The sequence below is a fragment of the Cydia pomonella genome, chromosome 14 (genome assembly GCF_033807575.1).
Source record: "Cydia pomonella isolate Wapato2018A chromosome 14, ilCydPomo1, whole genome shotgun sequence".
Lineage (NCBI taxonomy): Eukaryota > Metazoa > Arthropoda > Insecta > Lepidoptera > Tortricidae > Cydia > Cydia pomonella.
The window spans coordinates 119,418-140,775 of record NC_084716.1 but is presented as its reverse complement, the minus strand read 5'-3'; the positions used below and the strand labels follow the sequence as shown (position 1 = coordinate 140,775).

The 21,358-nt window shown below is 39.4% G+C and overlaps 1 protein-coding gene across 3 annotated transcripts in view; it reads right to left on the bottom strand.

Annotated features, from left to right (window-relative positions):
• Positions 1-21,358, bottom strand: part of LOC133524688 (lutropin-choriogonadotropic hormone receptor) — a 90,662-nt gene that overhangs the window by 19,234 nt on the left and 50,070 nt on the right. For all 3 annotated transcript variants that reach the window (XM_061860809.1, XM_061860810.1, XM_061860811.1), the window contains 3 exons: positions 8,156-8,227; positions 1,139-1,207; positions 660-803 (listed from right to left, as the gene is read on the bottom strand). In XM_061860809.1, coding sequence (XP_061716793.1) covers positions 660-803; positions 1,139-1,207; positions 8,156-8,227 — 285 coding nt within the window. The remainder of the gene's footprint in view (positions 1-659; positions 804-1,138; positions 1,208-8,155; positions 8,228-21,358) is intronic.

The window sequence follows — 21,358 nt, the reverse complement described above, 5'->3', positions numbered from 1 at the left end:
GAAATGTGTTTCGCTTGGTTGATTTTTTTGATGACGGCTATTAAATTTATTTTACTTCAAAATATCAGTTATATACGTCAGTGTATAAGTAGTCAGAGTCTCCCAAACATCGAGTTGTTAATCATTGGAGCGTGCCAGTGCTAGGAAGCGCAAGGGTAGACCCGTGTCCAAGTAATATCCTTTTTCCATTAAGCTTCCGGTGAACGTGACTGACAATGGTGATCAATTTCCGCTTTTCGCGCGCGGAGATCGAAATGAACGTCAAAACTTATGAAGGAAAATTACTTAAGAGAGCGGAATGTTAAAAAAGTGCATCGATTAGCGCGTTATGTAGGCGTGTTTTGTACAAGTGAACAGCGAAACTATGGAAGGTAGAGGTAAGGAATATAATCTTCATGTACCAAAACGTGTCCGTCAAAAAAGATAAAATAGGTGGCGCTACAATACCAAGAATATTTGGAAAAATAATCAAATCATAGACAGCGCACTTCACTTCGTCAATAACGCCTACGTTCTTAGCTACTCTAGCGCTACTCTGGAGAGATTTGGAAGTATTATTTATAATTGACAGCTGGACACTTTTGCAACAGATCTGCCTATGATATGGAGATAGTATTCTTACTTCCACAAGCGAATTTTAATTATTTATGTATACTTACAGCGTAGTGAGCGCGGGCAGGTGCGCGAGCGCCTGCGGGTGCAGCCTGGAGCAGGGGTTGTCGCGGAGCTCCAGCCGCGCCAGGCGCGTGCAGCGAGCCAGCGCGCCCGCGCCCGCCCACTCCACGCGGTTGCTTGCCAATGACCTGGGTACAGATATAGGTACAAATTATAAGTGACCATTTATAATGACATTTCAGTGGGGAAATGTAATCCTCGCTTGTGATCGTGTTTTGTGATCTTTCTTGTGGATTCATTCTTCGTACGTGGCTTTGAGACTAAATAATTACTAAGCGCTGCACAGACAGAGAGCTGACAGTCATCATTAAACAATCACTAACTCAATGTTAGTCAGCATGAGCCTTTTCCCTAAAAAATATACGAGGAAGGTGTTTAAAAAAGTGATTTCGAAAGAGATAAATTATGAGGAGTATTTTAAAGTGTTCTTCTGTGCGTTGCCTTTATTAATTAAATTACTCACAAATCTTGGAGCGCAGGCAGCAACTGCACGGCGCTCGGTACTTCTGTTAGCAGGTTCTCCTCTAGCCGCCTGTGCACACAGGAAAAAAGTATCAAACTCATTTTATCATCATATTGATTTCTTTAATGAAAATAATGACTTTATCTTTCCAATTTCATCACAGAGACAACCTTCACTACTTTCATCTGAGAACGCCTATAGCCTCGTGAGTCCCTGAAGCCTTTATAAAGGATTTAACATTGACATGTGTAAAAACCGAAAATTAACAAATAATAATTATCCAAAAGAGCCGAGAGTCCTTTAGTAAGTTTTAATATCTCGCGCTTATATAAATCAGGCGATGGTGGCGTGATCGTGAGAGCCAATGGCTGACCACCAATTCGAAATCTATGTAATATTCTCGTTAGGTGTCCAGCAAGTTGTCTCATCGCGCAGGATATTAATTTACCAATCAATCCTGCTTGTTTGTGTCTAATGTTTTATGTTTCCAGTTAATATTTTTTTTATAAATAAATAAATAAAATCATTACTTATATATTATTACTTATCTCGAATACTTCTTATACAATCTACTAATGTAAAAATGACATGTAATATTATTAATATAGTGAATAAATAATATGAATATGTTAATTCTAATGCTGTTTACGTTTATATCTATATGTACTCGTACTTTATAAGACCCTTGCAGATTATGTTAATAAAGACCTCACACTTGATTAAAACAAGTTACTTTGCGGAACTAATTGTAATTACATATTAACATACGATGAAAAGTTATTTTAATTTAAATATTATAAACTTTTAACACAAATTTATAAGCAAAGATATATTATTACCTTTAATGAATAGAATAGAGCGTTACTTTGCGCAAAAATAAATACGCAAATAAATATAACAACCCATCACCAAAAGTAGTCAGTTGGTGGTGAGTTGTGTATTTATTTTTGCGGTGGGAGGGTGGGAACATTAATTGCATGTAAAAATACGCAAGTAAGTATAACGGATTACCACTGATTGACTAGCGCGTTATCTTTTCGCGGATTAGCCAAGTGATATTTTTTGTTTTAATTATACTGTGACGATCTTTTTGTGAATGCATTTTATTTTGACATGTAAAATATAATGTACATTTCCAATAAGAAATAAATGAATCTAATCTAATCTAATCTAATCTATTACCTTTTATCAAATATTATAATGTGAGACACCTACCTATGTATGTATATTATCTACCTATGTTGTACACATAAAAATCTTTGAATCTTTTGAATCTACACAGAAACTCCAGCCAAGTAAATACTCTTGTGTCAAGACATTTTGTGTTTCCTATATAAGGAAACACTAAAATTCTTGCATCAAGATATAAAATATTTCAAAGTTTATTATTTAAGCTAAAAAATTAAATTCTCTATCCGAGCTATGAAAAGTTTTTTTTTTAAAAAGCTCATTATTCTCACCAAGAGCGTTTACGTTTTGTTTTAAGTATTGTATTTTTTAAATTGAACCTAACTGTCTTAGTGCAATACTTAAAGAACTTGTGCCAAGAAACTTTGTTTCTTGGGGTTAGATACTTATAATTGAATTGAGAATTATATTTCTCCATAAAAACAAGAAAAAGCATTGGTTCAAGAGTACGTTACTCAATGTGAAATATGATATTATTTACATCTAGAGCTGAAATCTCTTAGCGCCAAGTTTAGTATGTCTTGAATAAAGAATGAATTTTCTTAAACCAACATGATTTTCGTCATCCGTTGAAATCTTTGTAGTTTTCAATAATCCTCTTCATCTTTTTCTTCTTCCTCGCGTTGTGCCATTTTGCCACGGCTCATGGGAACCTGGGGTGGGCTTGGAAACTAATCCCGAGAATTGGCGTAGGCACTAGTTTTTGCGAAAACGACTGTCATCTGATCTGACCTTTCAACCCAGAGGGTTAAACTAGAGAGGCCTTATTGGGATTAGCCCGGTTACCTTACGATGTTTTCCTTCACCGAAAAGCGACTGGTGAATATCAAATGTTCGTACATAAGTTCCGAAAAACTCATTGGTACGAGCCGGGGTTTGAACCCGCGACCTCCGGATTGCAAGTCATACGCTCTTACCGCTAGGCCACCAGGGCTTTTGTCCTCTTCATCAAATTTATTGATACTATTTTATGTAAAAGTCTCAAACCAAAGTTTTGGTGCTTTTTCTTTTAAATAGCTTTGGCTCTTGACTGTATATTGACAACATCAAACCAAGAATTAATCGCTCTTGCGTAAAAACTTAAGTCTCAAAGCAACATTTTGGTGCTTCTTCTTTGAAATAGCTTTGGCTCTTGACTGTAGGTTGAAAACATCAAACCAAGAATTTATCGCTCTTGTCTAAAAACTTAAAGTCTCAAAGGAAAATTTTGGTGCTTCTTCTTTGGAATTTGGTAATATTTTTGGTTTGAGGTAGAGTTACTCAAGATAAAACCGTTTTTTAAGAGCGTGCTATATCTCTTGCTAAGACTTCTTTTCTTGCGGCGAATAATTAATATCTTAACTCAAATCACTACCATGCCTTAAAAATGTGTAAAGATAAAACTAAATATTTTTTATTCTCCTTTAAAAAATTATGTTGTATTTAACTCAAGACATATTTATTGGACTAAGCAATTTATTATTTTATCTAAGCAACCGTGCGCAAGAGAGTTTTGCGTTTTGAATTAAGATATCTTTTTTATCTGTGTATGAATTAAGTTTTTTCTTATTTAGCTACGTAAGTTTTTTACTGAAATAAGTTCATAAAGAACGTTTTTGATATTTGTTTTTAATAGAAGAGTTCTGTGATTTTTAAATATAAAAACATTTTCAGAAGTCCTTTGGTTTTATTGTCTTAATCAAAAAGAATCAGATATCTATCTGATAAAAAAAATTAAAATGACATATTTTAGCGATCAAAGTGAAGAATTTTAGTCCCATTAACGCCGAGAGATATTTATAAAGCCCAAATAAATAAATAAATATTATAGGACATTATTACACAAATTGACTAAGTCCCACAGTAAGCTCAATAAGGCTTGTGTTGAGGGTACTGAGACAACGATATATATAATATATAAATATTTATAAATACTTAAATACATAGAAATGAAGCGCTGGTGGCCTAGCGGTAAGAGCGTGCGACTTGCAATCCGGAGGTCGCGGGTTCAAACCCCGGCTCGTACCAATGAGTTTTTCGGAACTTATGTACGAAATATCATTTGATATTTACCAGTCGCTTTTCGGTGAAGGAAAACATCGTGAGGAAACCGGACTAATCCCAGCAAGGCCTAGTTTATCCTCTGGGTTGGAAGGTCTGATGGCAGTCGCTTTCGTAAAAACTAGTGCCTACGCCAAATCTTGGGATTAGTTGTCAAGCGGACCCCAGGCTCCCATGAGCCGTGGCAAATGCCGGGACAACGCGAGGAAGAAGAAGACTTAAATACATAGAAAACACCCATGACTCAGGAACAAATATCCATGCTCATCACACAAATACATGCCCTTACCAGGATTTGAACCCGGGACCATCAGCTTCGTAGGCAGGGTCACTGCCCACTAGGCCAAACCGGTCGTCGAGTAAGTATTAAACAAAAACAAGCTTTAAATATTCCTCATAGAATATAAATACAACTTTCTAGCGAATAACCGACACGTTCATTATAACCGACACGTTCATTATAACCGACACGTTCAATATAAACCTTAATTATCTCGTGCTACTTTTATGTGTATCCAAAATTCTCATATTGCTACTGGAAATATTGATTTGTCTTTCACCTGTTAGTGTTTGATCCTTTCGCAAAGGTTAGCTGGAAGAGATCCCTTTTAGGGATAAGTTCGCCTTTGTACATAACATTTTTTTTGTTTTGTTTTATCAGTTTTATGTTAACCTGTTTATGTGCAATAAAGTGACATACATACATACATACATAATTCTAACGATAGCAAGTTCAGGACTCAATAATGCTAATTTCTTTATAAATAAATAATAAATGAATAAATAAATTTCTTTATAGCAGACTTACTTTTATAAAGGACTCTCGGCTTTTATGCCAACGTATTTTTTTATCGGGTCTCAGGACAGGTATTACAAACCATTTCAACCTCATATACATCATTCGCCTTAAAATACACAAATGACCACTGTCTTACAACAAAGCAAATGTTTACAGCGAGTAATATGTACACCGAAACGAGCAGCAAAGTAAGCGTTTATCGTCAGCTGCATAGCTCCATTCCCTCGTCGGCAATTTGTTGGCGAGTCACGCGCGCTGCAGCCGCGGAACGCGCGATATGGGATATTATCCCCGCTACGATACGACTCACGCACGAGATTGCCGTTTGCAAAGCTCGTTTTGCGTTATTATTTGTCAAACAACCATATGAGTGAAAATTGCTATTCGTTTAGTTAAAGCCTTGTCTGTGAACTTCTCAGCTCATATCGAACATTAGTAGACATTTCTTACACAATATCAGGGTAAACGGTGGCAATGTCACCTTAATACAAATATTGCTCGTTTAAAAGTAGGATACAGGATTAAGATAAGCTGCTCGCGAGCGTTTTTATGACCCGTACAAAATTTAAAATAAGGGAAGCGTGAAATAGCGTTTTCGCGCAGGTGTCAACAGCAGAGGACCTCCCATAAACAACGATGCCAAGAAGTAAGTAATATAAATTCGCAGGCTTAGTGCTCGGGCCTCGGGGTCGAAGGCTGAGCCTGCCGGGGGGGGGGGGTTACAGGGGAGGGAGGTAGCCGGCGTGATGAACGGCTTTATTATTCACCCGCACTATCTACTATTGCCTACTTTATTCCGCGGTCTACGGCAAATACAGATAAGACGGAAATGTGTACACAAATTGCCCAAATTGGCTAAGATCGGTATCTTTATGGTGTCGTGTCGGAGTCGTCTCGCGTCGTTCCACGATGGGGAGCGCTCGTAAACATGGAGTGGTGACCCTTTCCTCTTATCTTAACCGTTTGCGGTGACGGACATCCCTCGCGTCCAGGGTTTTATTTTATAATATCATTTACACAAAACTGAAACATTGACACGGTTTGTCAAGACGCTTGTTTGTCCGATGTTGCCAGTTTAATTAAACTACAAAATTGTAACTTGTAGCTTTATTAGGACCAGTGCACCTTGCTCGCAACTTCTCGTACATATGTGCAAGTTGCAGAAAATTTACAAAAAGTTGGAACAGTACTCGGCAATTTTAAGAAAAGTTCACAGGAAACAAAGGAAACTTTCATTTTAGAAATAGAAAATTTCGATTCCCATATATTATGAGAAGTTACCGAACTTTTTCATGTGGCAATTTTGCAATTTTGGAAAAAATCCGACGGCACATCAGTACGTGCAAGTCGCGCAATAATAAATATTACATAATTATAACATACGAGTATATATATACTTGACTTTGTACTTCGTTGGCCGTACTGTACAAACGCGCTATGCACTTCGAGTGTCAAAAGTTCAAAACAATATTATCAAACCAAAGTTAAGATTTGTAAGTTCGAATTAACCCTGTTCGATCTCTGGAGATGATTCCCGTAATGAGTGTAACCGCCGCAGTGATTCAGAGAGTAAGTACTATTTGTGTTCCGTCTCGAGAGACTATCATTTATGCACAATTTGTGGAAACGGATTTCGTTCACGAGTCACGAGTCTCGTTAACTTTAAAACTCTCCTATCGAAAACCACTTATTAGGCAGGTAAGGCAAATTACGTTCCTGTATTCAGAATAAGATTAAATTTAAAAAGATTTTTTTAAGTTCACTGACGTTTGTGAGTATTTTTGACCGAGCGAGAGAGAAGGTCTCCGTTCCAGCCTGGGCAGAAATGATTTCATATGACCCTCGTGTAATTTGGTGAGCAGCTCCATAAATATGTATTTAGAATTATTTTATTCTCACATAGTCCTTTACCTAATTGCCTTGATTTACCAACTTTACATACGTATACCTAAAATTCCTATTATACACAGTTGGTCAGTTCGTACTTTATCTAACTCTGAAAATGAGCTCAGGTCTCCTTCATCAAACAGGTGTGTGGCTTTAAATCAAAGTGAATGCTATTAGGTAAAAGGCGTCGCGTCGCTCCCTGGTTGCCAGGGTTCATGTGCTTCAGATAAAAGTTTAAAGCTGTTTGCGAAACTGTTCAGGCAGTTTAGACTGGGCTTGGAACGGCAGAGTTATTATTACTACGGTAAAAGGCTTATAATCCTTATCCAACATAAGTCAAATAAAAATTGACCAAGAGCATGTCGGGCCATGCTAAGAGTAGGGTGCCATAGTTATCATTCTGTCGGAATTGGGTAAACGGGGGCTATTAGTAACTATCATATCATGTAATTGTATGTACATTACAAGCATAAGGGAGTACCTTCGCAGCGCTTTGTAATACGTATTTTTACGAAGAAGAGAAATATGTCTGGACCGATCATGTTCGCTATAGTTTTCATTGAAAGTATTTATTATGCTGTATCTTTTGGACTCATGGTTCAAATTTTATGGTTCTCATGGTTCAAGTTAGAGGGGGAGGGACATGTTTTTCTTTCGGAGCGATTATTTTAGAGACCCTTATTCGTTTTGAACTATCTAATTTATGTATTCCAACGATACCCTACACCATTGCATAAAAGTAAAAAAAAAAAAAACAAAAAGAAACATTTTGAATGGGAGGTTCCCAAAAAACCTTTTTTTTAATGGTTTTTCTTCTACCGTTCTATCGCCATGCATGATTCATGTGTCCATGCCAAATTGCAGCTTTTTAGCACTAACGATCACGGAGTAAAACTGCGGACGGACCGACTGACGACATGGCGAAACTACTTATAACAGGTATAACTCTTATAGTTAACTATGGAACCCTAATAAAAAAGCGGGAAGTATTGCTGTCCTCGTTTTTTACAACAAACCGCTGGCATAGCTGGTTAATAATACGGTGTGATGAGTTATAAGTAGTGACAAGTAAACCATTTGTTATGATACTGTTGGATACTCACAGCACCTGCAGCGCCGGCGCGCCGGCCAACGCGCGCTCCTCGATGTGCGAGATGCGGTTGCGGCGTAGTACTCTGCAACACAAACACAACTCAATATTGACCACCCTGAGACAACTTACAACACACAAATTATCACAATTATATCTGTATCTAATAACCATAATAATGGAAAAAAGACGAACGTACACTTAAGTCATAATACCCGACATACGGTGGTAACAAGCCCTTAGAACGCCACACGAGAATCTGAAAGTGGTTACCGCGGCAGTATCTACTACTACTCATGTACCTATTACTTAAGCTTGCAACCTCATTTCAGTAATGCGTGTATCAAATCTCTTATAAGTAAGTAAACAGGTATTTATGAATAAATGTAGCGCAGTGTTTGTGAATTCTTACTGGCGGTATTACGCGGTAGTTTGAGTTCGTAAATTGGTTTCAGTACTTTCAGTGGAACGTTGGCGGCACGCACGGCTTACAACACAAGCTCCTGGATTAATTGAGAGCAATGATTGACAGGCATAACATACAGGATAACTTGACAGGCACGTAAAACTTCTAATTGTATGATCATACACCTCTAAATTTATTTTTTAGTTTGAATGGTACCGTTAAAATTATAGCAGCGTAATTTTCTCGCATAGGTTAGACATTACCCAGAACTCCTATAAGAACCTACTTAAGAACCATTGCCTAATATGCATCACAAATAATTTGCTACCGCTTAACCCATTCTACAGATTAATATATGTACGACACAAACATCGTTTTATCTTGAACGTATGCATCTCCGTCTTCTTCCATTGTGGTTAAGAAGATACAAAGTTTGAAGCGGCGGATCATTAAAAAGTAAATGAATGTAGCCCATTACGCCATCGTAATTAAAAGAAGTCTGCACCGAACGTCTTCATCTCGCGTCGTTCGTGGTTTAAACTGTTTAAAGTCACGTTTAACTGCGTCGTAAACGTGGCCGTTAACTTAACGCTTATAACAGCCGTAATATAATATGTCGGCGATAACTCGGCGGTGGCACGCGCCGAGCGCCCCGCGGTGGCAATATGCTAATCTAAGGCAATAAAAGAATCGTGAGATTCGTGAGGACAGGGCCTACCGCGAGCATCGTAAATTAAAATTTTGTTATTTGTCTCTCTCTATCGTTCTGAGAAACAATCGGACCAATAAATGTGGTTGGCGGTAGCTCAGTGCTAAGATCGCAAGACGTTGATTCGTCGAAAAAGCAGCGCGAGCGGTGTTGTAGATTTGTAGAATATTGTACAATTAGGTAGGCGGCTTCAGTTCAGGCGCGGGTGAGGAGGCAAGGATTGGAAGGGGGGAAGTTGTGGTGCAGATTAATCTCCTGGACGCAATATACGCGACAGTAACCATCCATCGCCACACAGATCTCAGCCCCAAATGGAACATGAGTAAGACTGGGCTTCGGAATTTCGGTTGCGTCGACATGAGTTTTCCACAAAACCTGACAGACATAAACAAGATCTGTCGTAATGTAAATAATGTAGACTGCAACTGACTGGTCCTAAGGCGCGAGGTGGTACGATAGTCGCGATCCATGTACGCCAACTGATATTGATAATGATATCCATTTATTTATTTTTCATATCAGGGTAGGCATTTTGTAATATGACAATTAAAATAAAATACAAAAAATCATATAACAACAATATAGAAATACATATATAAACATATTATAAAAAACCTAACATAGGGTGCCGCCTCCAGCAGGGCAGGGCCCAAGCTACCGCCTTCTGCGTCTGACCTTTGATCCAGCCACCTAGCGGGAGTCTCTCAAGATGTTGATTGAGACACTTCGCAACGAGACCGTTCGCTGAAACGACTATGAGGACAATGATCGTCGACTCAACATGCCACATGGCGGTTATCTAGTGAGCCAAGTCTAGGTACTCGTACTTACAGGTCTAGTCCTTCTCGGCTTTCACGAGATTCTCATCATGGGGGACGACGTGATATCGACGAGCACGGCCCTGAGATCGATCTATTATCACAATGCCAGGCTTCTTGGCTATATTAAATAAATAAATAAATATTACAGGGACATTCTTACACAAATTGGCTAAGTAAATAAATGCCCTTACCGGGATAGGAACCTTAGACCATCGGCTTCACAGGCAGGGTCACTACCCACTAGGTCAGACCGGTCGTCAAATATTATTATTATTTAAAACGAAACGAATATATGGAAAATAGTGTTTAGCCTACCTTACATTATTTTGGATAAGAGCTGATGCTGATGCTTCAAACTGCTGGATCGATTTTTATCAAACAAGGTTAAAAACCACCGCAAGGATACTCGCTTTGACGTAAAAAAACCGCATCGATATCGGTCTGTCTGTTTGAGAGATACGATGCCACCACAGACAGACACACAGATAGACATGGCGTCGAACGCATAACACCCCTCCTTTTGCGTCGGGGGTTAAAAATAGTGTTCAGTATTAAGTTGTTTTACGTTTATGAAATTTATTAATCTATGAGCCTTGACGATAATTTTTTTTTGATCACAGACACTCGACCGCAAGTTTTTGCTGTATAATGCTCCGTTTACGTGAGGTGACCTATGTAGACAAGACAACATATCGCGGTAGTGATACTGCGGGCACCGCTGACAGCGTGAAGAGGGTTGCGGTCGCGACCCCCGATACTGGGATTGAAAATCTGACACCGATGTACTTACTCGTAGGTAGGTAGGTGGTAGGTAGGTGGGTGCGATGTAAATAGAGTATAGAAAAATATAATCTCGAAATGCTCATCGTATATAAATTGTACTATATGCCTAAATTAACATATTAACAGTAACTATACGTTACTGCCTGCAACATAAATATGCGACGCACGTAATTGTATAAATAGCATGTAAGCAATATTAGCCTATAAATAAGTTATGTTCAGTTTTACCCGCTTCTATATACTTGTAAACCATGAATACAACACATCTTCGGCAATGTATGAGTTTACTTAATCTCCTTTCGATCCTCCTATTATCAACTTATTCCAAAATATACATATGAAGGGAATAGGCTAGATGTTTTTTTATTAATGGTATCAATCGTTCAGGTTCGTTTTTAGAATCAAATGTCTATATGGGACCCATTGCATTAAAGCAATACAAAAGTCGGAAATGATAGTCAAAGTCCGACAGTCGTACTTCACTCGCGACAGTTGCGACACGCTCCCAACAAAACGATAAGCAAACGTGACGTCGCTCTTGGTGATTGGTGATCTTGAAGTACGAAAAACATTAAAATTGCGATTTTGTCGGTGAAATATTGCGATATTTGCTATACAATATGTGAGCGACGCAATTAGATTTAAGTTTTAAATACCAGTTTTACGTTTGTTAAAGCTAGGGGACGTCCGGGGAGAGCGGGATGCGCGGGGGCAGTCCTGATAGTTAACCGCACTAGAGCAAGTTTTAAAAGCAGTCGATATTAGCTGTTGCACTCTCCGCACGTCCCTCTATGCTAGTATTTTGTGGATGTACCGCCCTCTTTAAAAATATAAGTAGTTTCCCTAATTTGACTATTTTTTTTATCGTGAAAAGAACCCACAAACCGTACAAAGTGGTCTTCGAGCCGGATCTTGATGTTCTTCACGCCACCGTCGAAAATAATGGTCAAAACCCGTGGAACTGTAAGAAGAGAACAGGAGAGAAAGGAAGCCGTGCAAAATGAGCCGTGTACAAGTGCAGCTATAAATGATGAAACTAAAGTGCAACCGGACAATTTATTGGAAGTACGAAGTGAGAAATCCGAGATGTTAAAAGCTGACATGTTGCCTGGCTCCCATAAACCTGGGTCTGAGAAATCATTTACATCTTCTATGGAGGCTCGCAGAAAGCTAGAATTGGAGTCAGTCGAGAAGAAATCACAAACAGTGCATCCTGATAAACCAATGGTGTTAAAATCCCGAAGTACAAAGTCGGAAATGCCCGGCTCCCATAAGTCTTTGTCCCGGAAATCGTCTTCATCTACCATCGAGGCTCGTAGAAAGAAGTTGGAACTGGAGGCGGCCGAAAAGAAAGCACGAATAGAAATGCAGCTTATCGATAAACGCTTAGAAGCGGACCTTGCCGAATTAGAAGAAGAATACAGTCCCCCGTCGGAAACCGATAATCGAAGTGAGGTTGCTAAGTGGGTAGAACGCAGTAATTTAGAGTTGGAATCGCAGCACGCCGCTAATCAAGGTCAATCTTCAGGCTTGCTGCGCCCGCCGGCCGATATGGATTCCGGCACCGATGGTCCAATTCAACAGTTAGCCTGTGTACTTAAGGATATAATGTCCACTTCTGTTTGCAACCAAAACAACAATTCTAATTTGCTAAGCCGCATCAGCACACCTAAAGAGTTACCAATATTTACTGGAGACCCTATGGAGTGGCTTCAATTTAAATCTGCATTCGACGAGTCTACCCGAGTCTGCAAATTTAGCGATAGTGAGAACCTATGGCGCCTAAGGAAATGTCTTCGTGGACCCGCCAAGGACGCAGTGAATGCCCTACTTATCAGTACCACATCTCCAGAAATACTAATGTCAACCTTAGAGTTACAATTCGGGAACCCTGACGTCATTTTATCCCGGATTGTCTACGAAATCAAACGATTAGGCACAATGACCCCTGATTATCACAAAGAAATCATTGTGTTTTCGAATAAAATAAGAAATTACGTCGCTGCCGTACGTGCCCTAAAACGTGATGAATACCTACAAGGAATGAGTCTAGTCACTATTGTGTTGTCAAAGCTGCCTACCATATTGTTATCAAAATGGGCAGATTATAGTTATCAACGCATCATTGAAGGAACTACATCTAGATTTGACTTATTGGCTAATTTTCTTCACGAAGAAGCGCTCAAAGTGTCTACCTGCAGTGCTACATTATTAAACACACGTCCGGACAATTTTAAACGTAATAAATATCACGATAAGAGTGACTTTAACGCGCAGACTGTATTAGTGCAAAGTGGACAAAATGAACTAAATATGTGCCGTTACTGTAAAACAGCTAAACATGATTTGCCGCAGTGTAAAAAGTTTAAAAAATCTTTACGCAAAGATCGTTGGCAATACGTTAAACGCCGCGGTTTATGCTACAAGTGTTTGTTATCACATCACGATCGAAATACTTGTCCCGCAGCGGCCTGCGATGTAAACAACTGTGGATTAGCGCATCACCGGTTATTGCATTTTGTGCCTAATGAGAAACAAAATGAGGACAATAATAGTACAGTGCAAGTGACAGAGATTGAAGCGGAGCCTAATACGGAAGTAGTGACGCACATGAACTCATTTTCTACTCGAAAGGGTTTATTAAAAGTAGTGCCCATATATATCCATGGACCCTGTGGTGTGATTAGCACCAGTTGTTTGCTTGACGACGGCAGCTCGGTTACTATGATAAGCGCAGACCTCGCCCAACGGGTGGGGGCGCGCGGCCGTCGCGAGTGCATGCGTGTGCGTGGCGCGTGGAAGAACTCTGAGCTAGTGTGCGAATCTTATCTCGTGGATATAACTATATCTAACAAAAATCGACAAAAGTTTACGCTTACCGCGCAAAGTGTTAACGACCTTGACCTACCGAACTATAACACGAACTTAGTGAATTGTGACAAATTTACTCATTTACAAGGACTCAAAAATAATTTCTGTGATGAAAACTTAAAACCAGAAATACTGATAGGCCAAGACTTCTACCACTTGCAGTTACCTTTGGAAATCGTCGTTGGTAGTCCTGACGAGCCCTGTGCCACTCGCACACCTCTTGGTTGGTGCATACATGGAAGAGTTCCCGCCCGTATGTCGTCAGCTGTGCCCGCGCTGCACTCAACTCTGTTTATCTGCAATAATGACGTCACCGATGACGCGACTGAGCACAAACGACTGCTGCAAGATCTACATGAAGAAGTACGTCGTTCTTTCACGTATGACTCATTGGGCGTAACTAGTAAACCCCGTGAGAACTATAACGACGTATGCGCCATAGAAAAACTTGACAAAACGTCTAAACTTGTTGATGGGCGGTGGTACGTTGGACTCCCCTGGAAGAATGAGCATTGTGAATTGCCTGACTCTTTTCCTCATGCAATGTCGCGCCTTAAGGGAGTGGAGCGCAAGATGCAGAGATGTGATGGCTATAGAGAGAGATACAATGAGCGCGTCCAGCACCTGTTTGACAATGACTACGCACAAGAGTTAAAGGATACCACAGTAACTAGCAAAACATGGTACCTACCACATTTTGGAGTGGATAATAAAAATAAGAAGCGCCTCCGGCTTGTTTTTGACTGCGCCGCTGAAACAAATGGATTGTCGCTAAACCATTACCTACTTAAGGGCCCCGACCTACTGAGGTCACTGTTTGGAATAATGTTGCGGTTCCGAGAGCAAAGGATTGGTGTAACTGCCGACATAAAAGATATGTTTTTACGAGTCAAAATCAGAGAAGAGGACCAAAATGCACTACGGTTTTTATACCGAAGCGACCCCAAGGGACCAGTGAAAACCTACGTCATGACTTCGCTAATATTCGGAGCTAACTGTAGCCCCTTCGTAGCCCAATATATAAAAAACAAGAATGCTCAGCGTTTCGAGCCAACGATGTTACCTGCCTGCGAAGCTATATACAACCAACACTACGTTGACGATTATATAGACAGCCTACCAGATGAAAAAACCGCTATTGAGTTGATAAGAGATATAAAATCAATTCATCAGCAAGGTGGCTTCGAATTACGTAACTGGACTTCTAATAGTAAACAAGTTCTCGAGTCCATGCCAAAATCAACTCTCGGCGAAGCAGCTGTAAAGTTTAAAACCGGAGAACAATATCAAAGCGAACGAACTCTCGGCTTAATCTGGTTTCCGCATGAAGATGTACTGGGTTTTGACGTTTCATTTAAGAAGATTCCTGAAAATATTATCAACGGAACACAAAGACCGACGAAACGGGACATTTTGCGAGTTGTTATGTCCATATTTGATGTCTATGGATTTCTATCTCCGTTTACTGTTAATGGCAAAATGATTCTACAATTATGTTGGCAAGAAAACATAGATTGGGATATGGAAATACCTAACAAGATATATGAAAAATGGTGCAATTGGATAAGTTGTTTACAGTCATTACGTAACATACGGCTGCCGAGATTTTACTATAACGCAGCGCATATGGGAGTCACGGGAGTGAACGAGACAGACTCGATCGCGGCGGCGGCCGGTACCTCTAGTGAGCGAGACAAGGATGGCGCGCCCGCGCCGGTGCAGCCGCTGAACTTAGAACCATCGCCCGCTGCATGCTATACGAATCTACAATTACATTTGTTTTGCGATTCGTCTGTTAAGGCTATGTGTACCGTTGCGTACTGGCGCTGGGAAAGCAACGCACATGTGTACATCGCATTTGTGGCAAGCAAATGCCGAATTTCATCGAATAAAATGACGTCCATTCCTCGACTTGAACTAAATTCTGCTGTCCTTGCTGCTAGACTGGCTGACACTATAATAAAAGAGCATAAAATAAAACCTAATCGCAAAATATTCTGGAGTGACTCATCTACGACTTTACACTGGATCAGAAACAAATGTCGCACTTATAAGCCGTATATAGCTAATCGCTTAGGCGAAATAGATGAACTTACCTGCAGTGATGAGTGGAAGTACGTCCCTACGCACCTTAACGTAGCGGACATAGCAACAAGGGAAGCGTACGATGTGTCGATTCTGCAAAATCAGTGGCTACACGGACCGGTTTTCTTATACGATAATGAGCGCACTTGGCCGAAGGATTGTTTACAACCTGCAATAAATGACAATGAATTAGAGTGTGTTAACATTATACAAATGGTAAATAATGAGTATATTGACTTACCTGTACCTGAGCCTACGCGATTTTCATCGTGGTTGCGCCTACTCCGAAGTACTCACGCTGTTTTGGAGTTTATAAAAAAATGTCGAAAACTTACCGATAATAATAATTACGAGACAATGGAGGAAGCCGAGCGCCTGCTGATAAGACAATCACAGGCGCAATCGTTTAGTGAAGAAATTAAAATTCTGAAACAAGGAAAATACATGGAAAAAAGTAGTAAACTACTTACCTTATCACCTTACCTTGATGAGCACGGAGTCTTGCGCGTCGGGGGCCGAATTGATGCTGCTGCCGATGTGTCACCTGAAACAAAAAGGCCTATAATCCTAGATGGAAAAGATTACATAACTAGATTGATTGTGAAGTCTTACCATGTCAGCGCGGCTCATCAGAATCAAGAGACTGTGGTGAACAACCTTAAACAAAAATATTGGATTATTAAACTTCGCCCAACAGTAAAAAATATTGCGTCTAAATGTATGGTCTGCAGAATAAAGAAAAGCAGACCAGAAATTCCAAGGATGGGTAACTTACCTGAAGCACGGATGGCTCATCACCAGCGACCATTCACCTTCTGCGGAATAGACCTGTTCGGTCCGCAAGAGGTGGCTATTGGGAGACGGCGGGAGAAGAGGTACGGTGTGATTTTCACATGCTTAACCGTTCGGGCTATTCATTTGGAAACCGTCGCTTCCTTGACTACCGATGCCTTAATTATGGCCCTCCGTCGTATGGCCGCGAGGAGGGGATGGCCTCAACACATATTTTCAGACAATGGAACGAATCTTCGTGGAGCCGACGTAGAACTAAAAAGGGCACTTCAGGAACTGAAAAATAATGAAGAGGTTCGCAACGCTGCCATAAATAATGGGACCAAATGGACGTTTATTCCCGCCGCCAGCCCACACTGGGGTGGGGCATGGGAGCGACTTATAAAAAGCGTAAAGAGCTCACTGAAAATCGTCCTGAAAGAACGCGCGCCCAGGGAAGAGACATATAACACTTTACTAGCCGAGGTGGAGAATATTGTTAACAGTCGACCTCTAACGCACGTCTCTGTCGAAGCCGGAAGTGCAGTGACCTTGACACCAAACCATTTTCTTTTGGGCTCGTCGTCGAACTTACCTCAAATGGGCAATTTTGATAACTCCGAGTTTTTCCTTAGAAAACAATGGCGAATAGCTCAGAGGCTTGCCGATCTATATTGGAAACGTTGGGTCAGAGAAGTGTTACCCGATTTGTTGCCGCGACAAAAATGGAATAAGGAGCAGAGGCCCTTGCAAGTGGGAGACCTAGTCCTTATTGTCGACCCTGATGGGCCCCGTAACATCTGGCCACGAGGCATTATAGAACAGACATTGCCTGGGAGAGACGGACGAACCAGAATGGTGAGAATAAGGACGAAGACGGGTGTCCTGACCCGTTCCGCCGCACGCGTCGCTCGAATACCTATAGGAGAAGAGTGCTGCTAGGGCAGCACTGGGGTGGGGCATGTGAGCGACGCAATTAGATTTAAGTTTTAAATACCAGTTTTACGTTTGTTAAAGCTAGGGGACGTCCGGGGAGAGCGGGATGCGCGGGGGCAGTCCTGATAGTTAACCGCACTAGAGCAAGTTTTAAAAGCAGTCGATATTAGCTGTTGCACTCTCCGCACGTCCCTCTATGCTAGTATTTTGTGGATGTACCGCCCTCTTTAAAAATATAAGTAGTTTCCCTAATTTGACTATTTTTTTTATCGTGAAAAGAACCCACAAACCGTACACAATATTTTTTTGGATAAAATGTATGGAATCAAATGGTACCCTTACTTTATTCCTTTTTGGAAAAAAATAATAATTTTGAAACATTCAGGTCGTATATTATTTTTTATCAGCTCCATACATTATTTTAATAACCACATTTATGCGATAAATTGCTCATTTGCTATCTATTTTACAAGATTTTGTTATAAAATTCAACATGTGTCATCATCCCTATTATAGAAGAAACAGGAAGGATCAGGAGTACCTACATCAGCGGACATGGTCAAATCCAATATGAAGGTTTATCATAAAGTAGCAGAACTTTTGCACACATAAATGATTGTTATTAGATTCCTTGCACGCGTCGGAGGGCCGGCACTCGGCAGGGACCGGGCCTTGCCCTTCGCAACATTAATCTCGCCTTTCTAGTTCAAGGGCGACCCTCTACCGACACCGGCCGGCAAAGTAATGGCTGGCCGCGGCCGGGGGCTTATCATTGTTATTGTGATCACCGCGGGGCGTGACACCGTAACAATCATCTGTGCAGTAATGCGGCGACTGACTTACGTACCGCTTTAAGAACAATTGGTAATTAAAGTATTGGAAAAAAGAATTGTTACAAACATTTGAATTTGTGTTTCTGTTTTTATTCATTGTTTGTCACTGAGTAACATGTATGTAGCTCGAGTAATTATTCAGAGAGTTGATACAAGCATTATGTAAAAAGAAAAAATGTTAACACAATATACATACACCATGGGCTTCACAAAACCCGAGAGATTTTTACCACGCATTCCAGAGGTCATAAGAAGCAAAAAATGCTACATGAGTTTTGCTCAAATTAGAAAAAAAATGCCTTTTCTGCATACGACACGTTATTTCTTTTTACATCTTGGCGATAAAAAAAACATAAGTTTATTCTCGTAATAAATTGCGAGTTTCCTTTAAAACTTTAATACCTGTGTGTTTAATGTGTGGTAGGTAGGTGTGTCTAAATCAAGTCACATAGTGGCAGCGTGGCAGGCAAAAAGGCGCTTTTCACTTAGTTATTACAGAAACAATTTTTCACAAGAATTCTCATTATCTCTGACCGATTTTAGAAAAATTTGTATGACATTTTTGTCTCTAAATGCGGTCATAATACACCTTAAAAATCTGTCGGGCTTTACCAGCCCACGGTGTATAGCAGTTGACATATGAATGCACAGTGCACACATCTTATATCAATTTTATCATGCATATATCTTTTATTAGATATCTATTATTCAGAGACACGTCAATGCCATTGATGTATGGAATAAATTAAAGTTTTTATCGTAGCTTTTTGAATATTTATATTTCTGTGTGATTATGTTGTGTAAAATGCTCGGTTTTCTATACGCAGGCATTTCATTGTTTTTTTTTTTTACGAGCACGCGTTGAACTCTAAAGTACCTAATTAATCAGTCGTTAACACTATAAATAATAGATATCAGGTAAAAGTAGAACACCAGAAATTCAGTCACAAGGTTTTATTATTTATGTTCAAATAATTCACCACAAAATGATAATTAAATTATTATTAATAAATGATATTTTACAATTTAGCACTTATTTTAATAACTAGTGAACGGCTTCACAGCTCAACCGCAAAAGACCCCGATCCTCAGTTGTCCAGGTATTTTATACCTGGCGAAAATAGCACCACCTCGATCGGACGTGACGTCACAATCAGCCGTTTTCATAAACCACGTGATCTCGTATTTTGTTAGCCAACACACTTACTATTTACGAGATCACGTGTTTCGTATTTGAAATAAATAATAAACAAATTATTTCTTACATTCGGCCTTTCCTGACATTAAGTTTGTCCCAAACTTGAGTACTTAACGATTAACATGGTCAACAATACATATAATATTTAAGATTACAAACTGGATTACATGATACTGATTTAAACTTTCATGATTTTTACACTATACTAAATTATAGAAACGTCGGAGGTAAATTTAAAACTCAATACGCTATTAAGTCCTGTTTCTATAATTCAATATAATATAATATAATCCATATTACATTATAATTGAAATTATATAAATTATTACCTTTTTTTTTTTATAAATTAACTTACATCACGCTCAATCGGGACTACACATTATCAGTATCATCAACATTAACCTTATTATTCACTTCATCGTTCCACACTTGCCATACTACCATACTACCATACTACCATACTACCATACTAACCATACTAGCCATATGGCCTATACTAACCACACTATCCTTACTAACCATACTACAATACTGATCATCTAAATATTTTGAAATCAGTTTAGCACTGTATTTACTATCAAAGGCAATCACTAATAACTGTAATAAGTTAATCATTCTTGAATACTGTCATAGAGATAATGAATTATGAGTCTGAGATAAACCTGTGATAATTACTCCCAATTCAAATCAATTCAATATCACTTGCCAACGATTGTCTCTTTTTACTTAGCCATGCTAACCACTTCAATCAACAACTTCATACTCGTATATACAAGTATAATTACTATTTCCAGCCCTTATCATTCCGAACACTATTTTACAGTAAAATCATAACTGAACAACACACATAAATTTATTTTATACTCAATTCATTATGATTTATTCTAGTTTTTATTCAATCGTGCACCAAGAACTCACTAATTTTCGTTACTTTCAGATTCAGAGCTACTTGTACAGTCATCACCATTATCGTCAGTTTGCGTATTTATCCAGGGTTTAATACGATCAGCTGCCCATACATTACAATAGTTTCTCTGTGTAATATTAGACCCTACAATACTAGCTATTTCATACCTATCATTTTCGAGAACTTTTGTAATCCTAAATGGTCCTGTAAACTTGGGCAATAATTTCTTACTTTGACCTTCATTACTGGGGGTTGGTTTTAGTATCTTAACGAGATCTCCTACTTTATAAGTTCTAGCCTTTATCTTATGACTGTCATACCGTATCTTTTGAGACGCTTGATCTTTCCCAATGTGCGAACTTATTTCTGCTCTAATGTCATCTAAGGTACCGACTGGTCGTGTCTCGTGCAATATTTCTGAAAAAGCATTATCGCCTTTACTGACCATTCTAACTCCGAACATTGCTTCTGAAGGCGTTTTGCCAATCCCCTTATTCATGGTATTATTTAACCCCCACTGTACCTTCCCTAAAATAGTATCCCAATAGCGTTCACCTAACTTATTTGCGTACGCTGTCAGTGAATCAAGTATCGTTCGATTATATCGTTCTACTTGTCCATTAGCCCGAGGTGTACATACGGCATTAAGGATGTGCTTAATTTTTGATCGTTCACAGTAATTCTTAAATTCTTTTGAAGTGAAGGATGTTCCTCGATCAGAAATTAATCTATTGGGATAACCAAATGTCGTGAAGATATCTTCTAAGGCTCGAATCGTTAAGTTAGATTTAAGATTTCGAAGTGGTTTGAGTAAACAGAATTTCGTAAACGCGTCCACACATACCAGGAGATACGACTGACTCTTTGCACTTTTTACAAAAGGCCCTAAATGATCA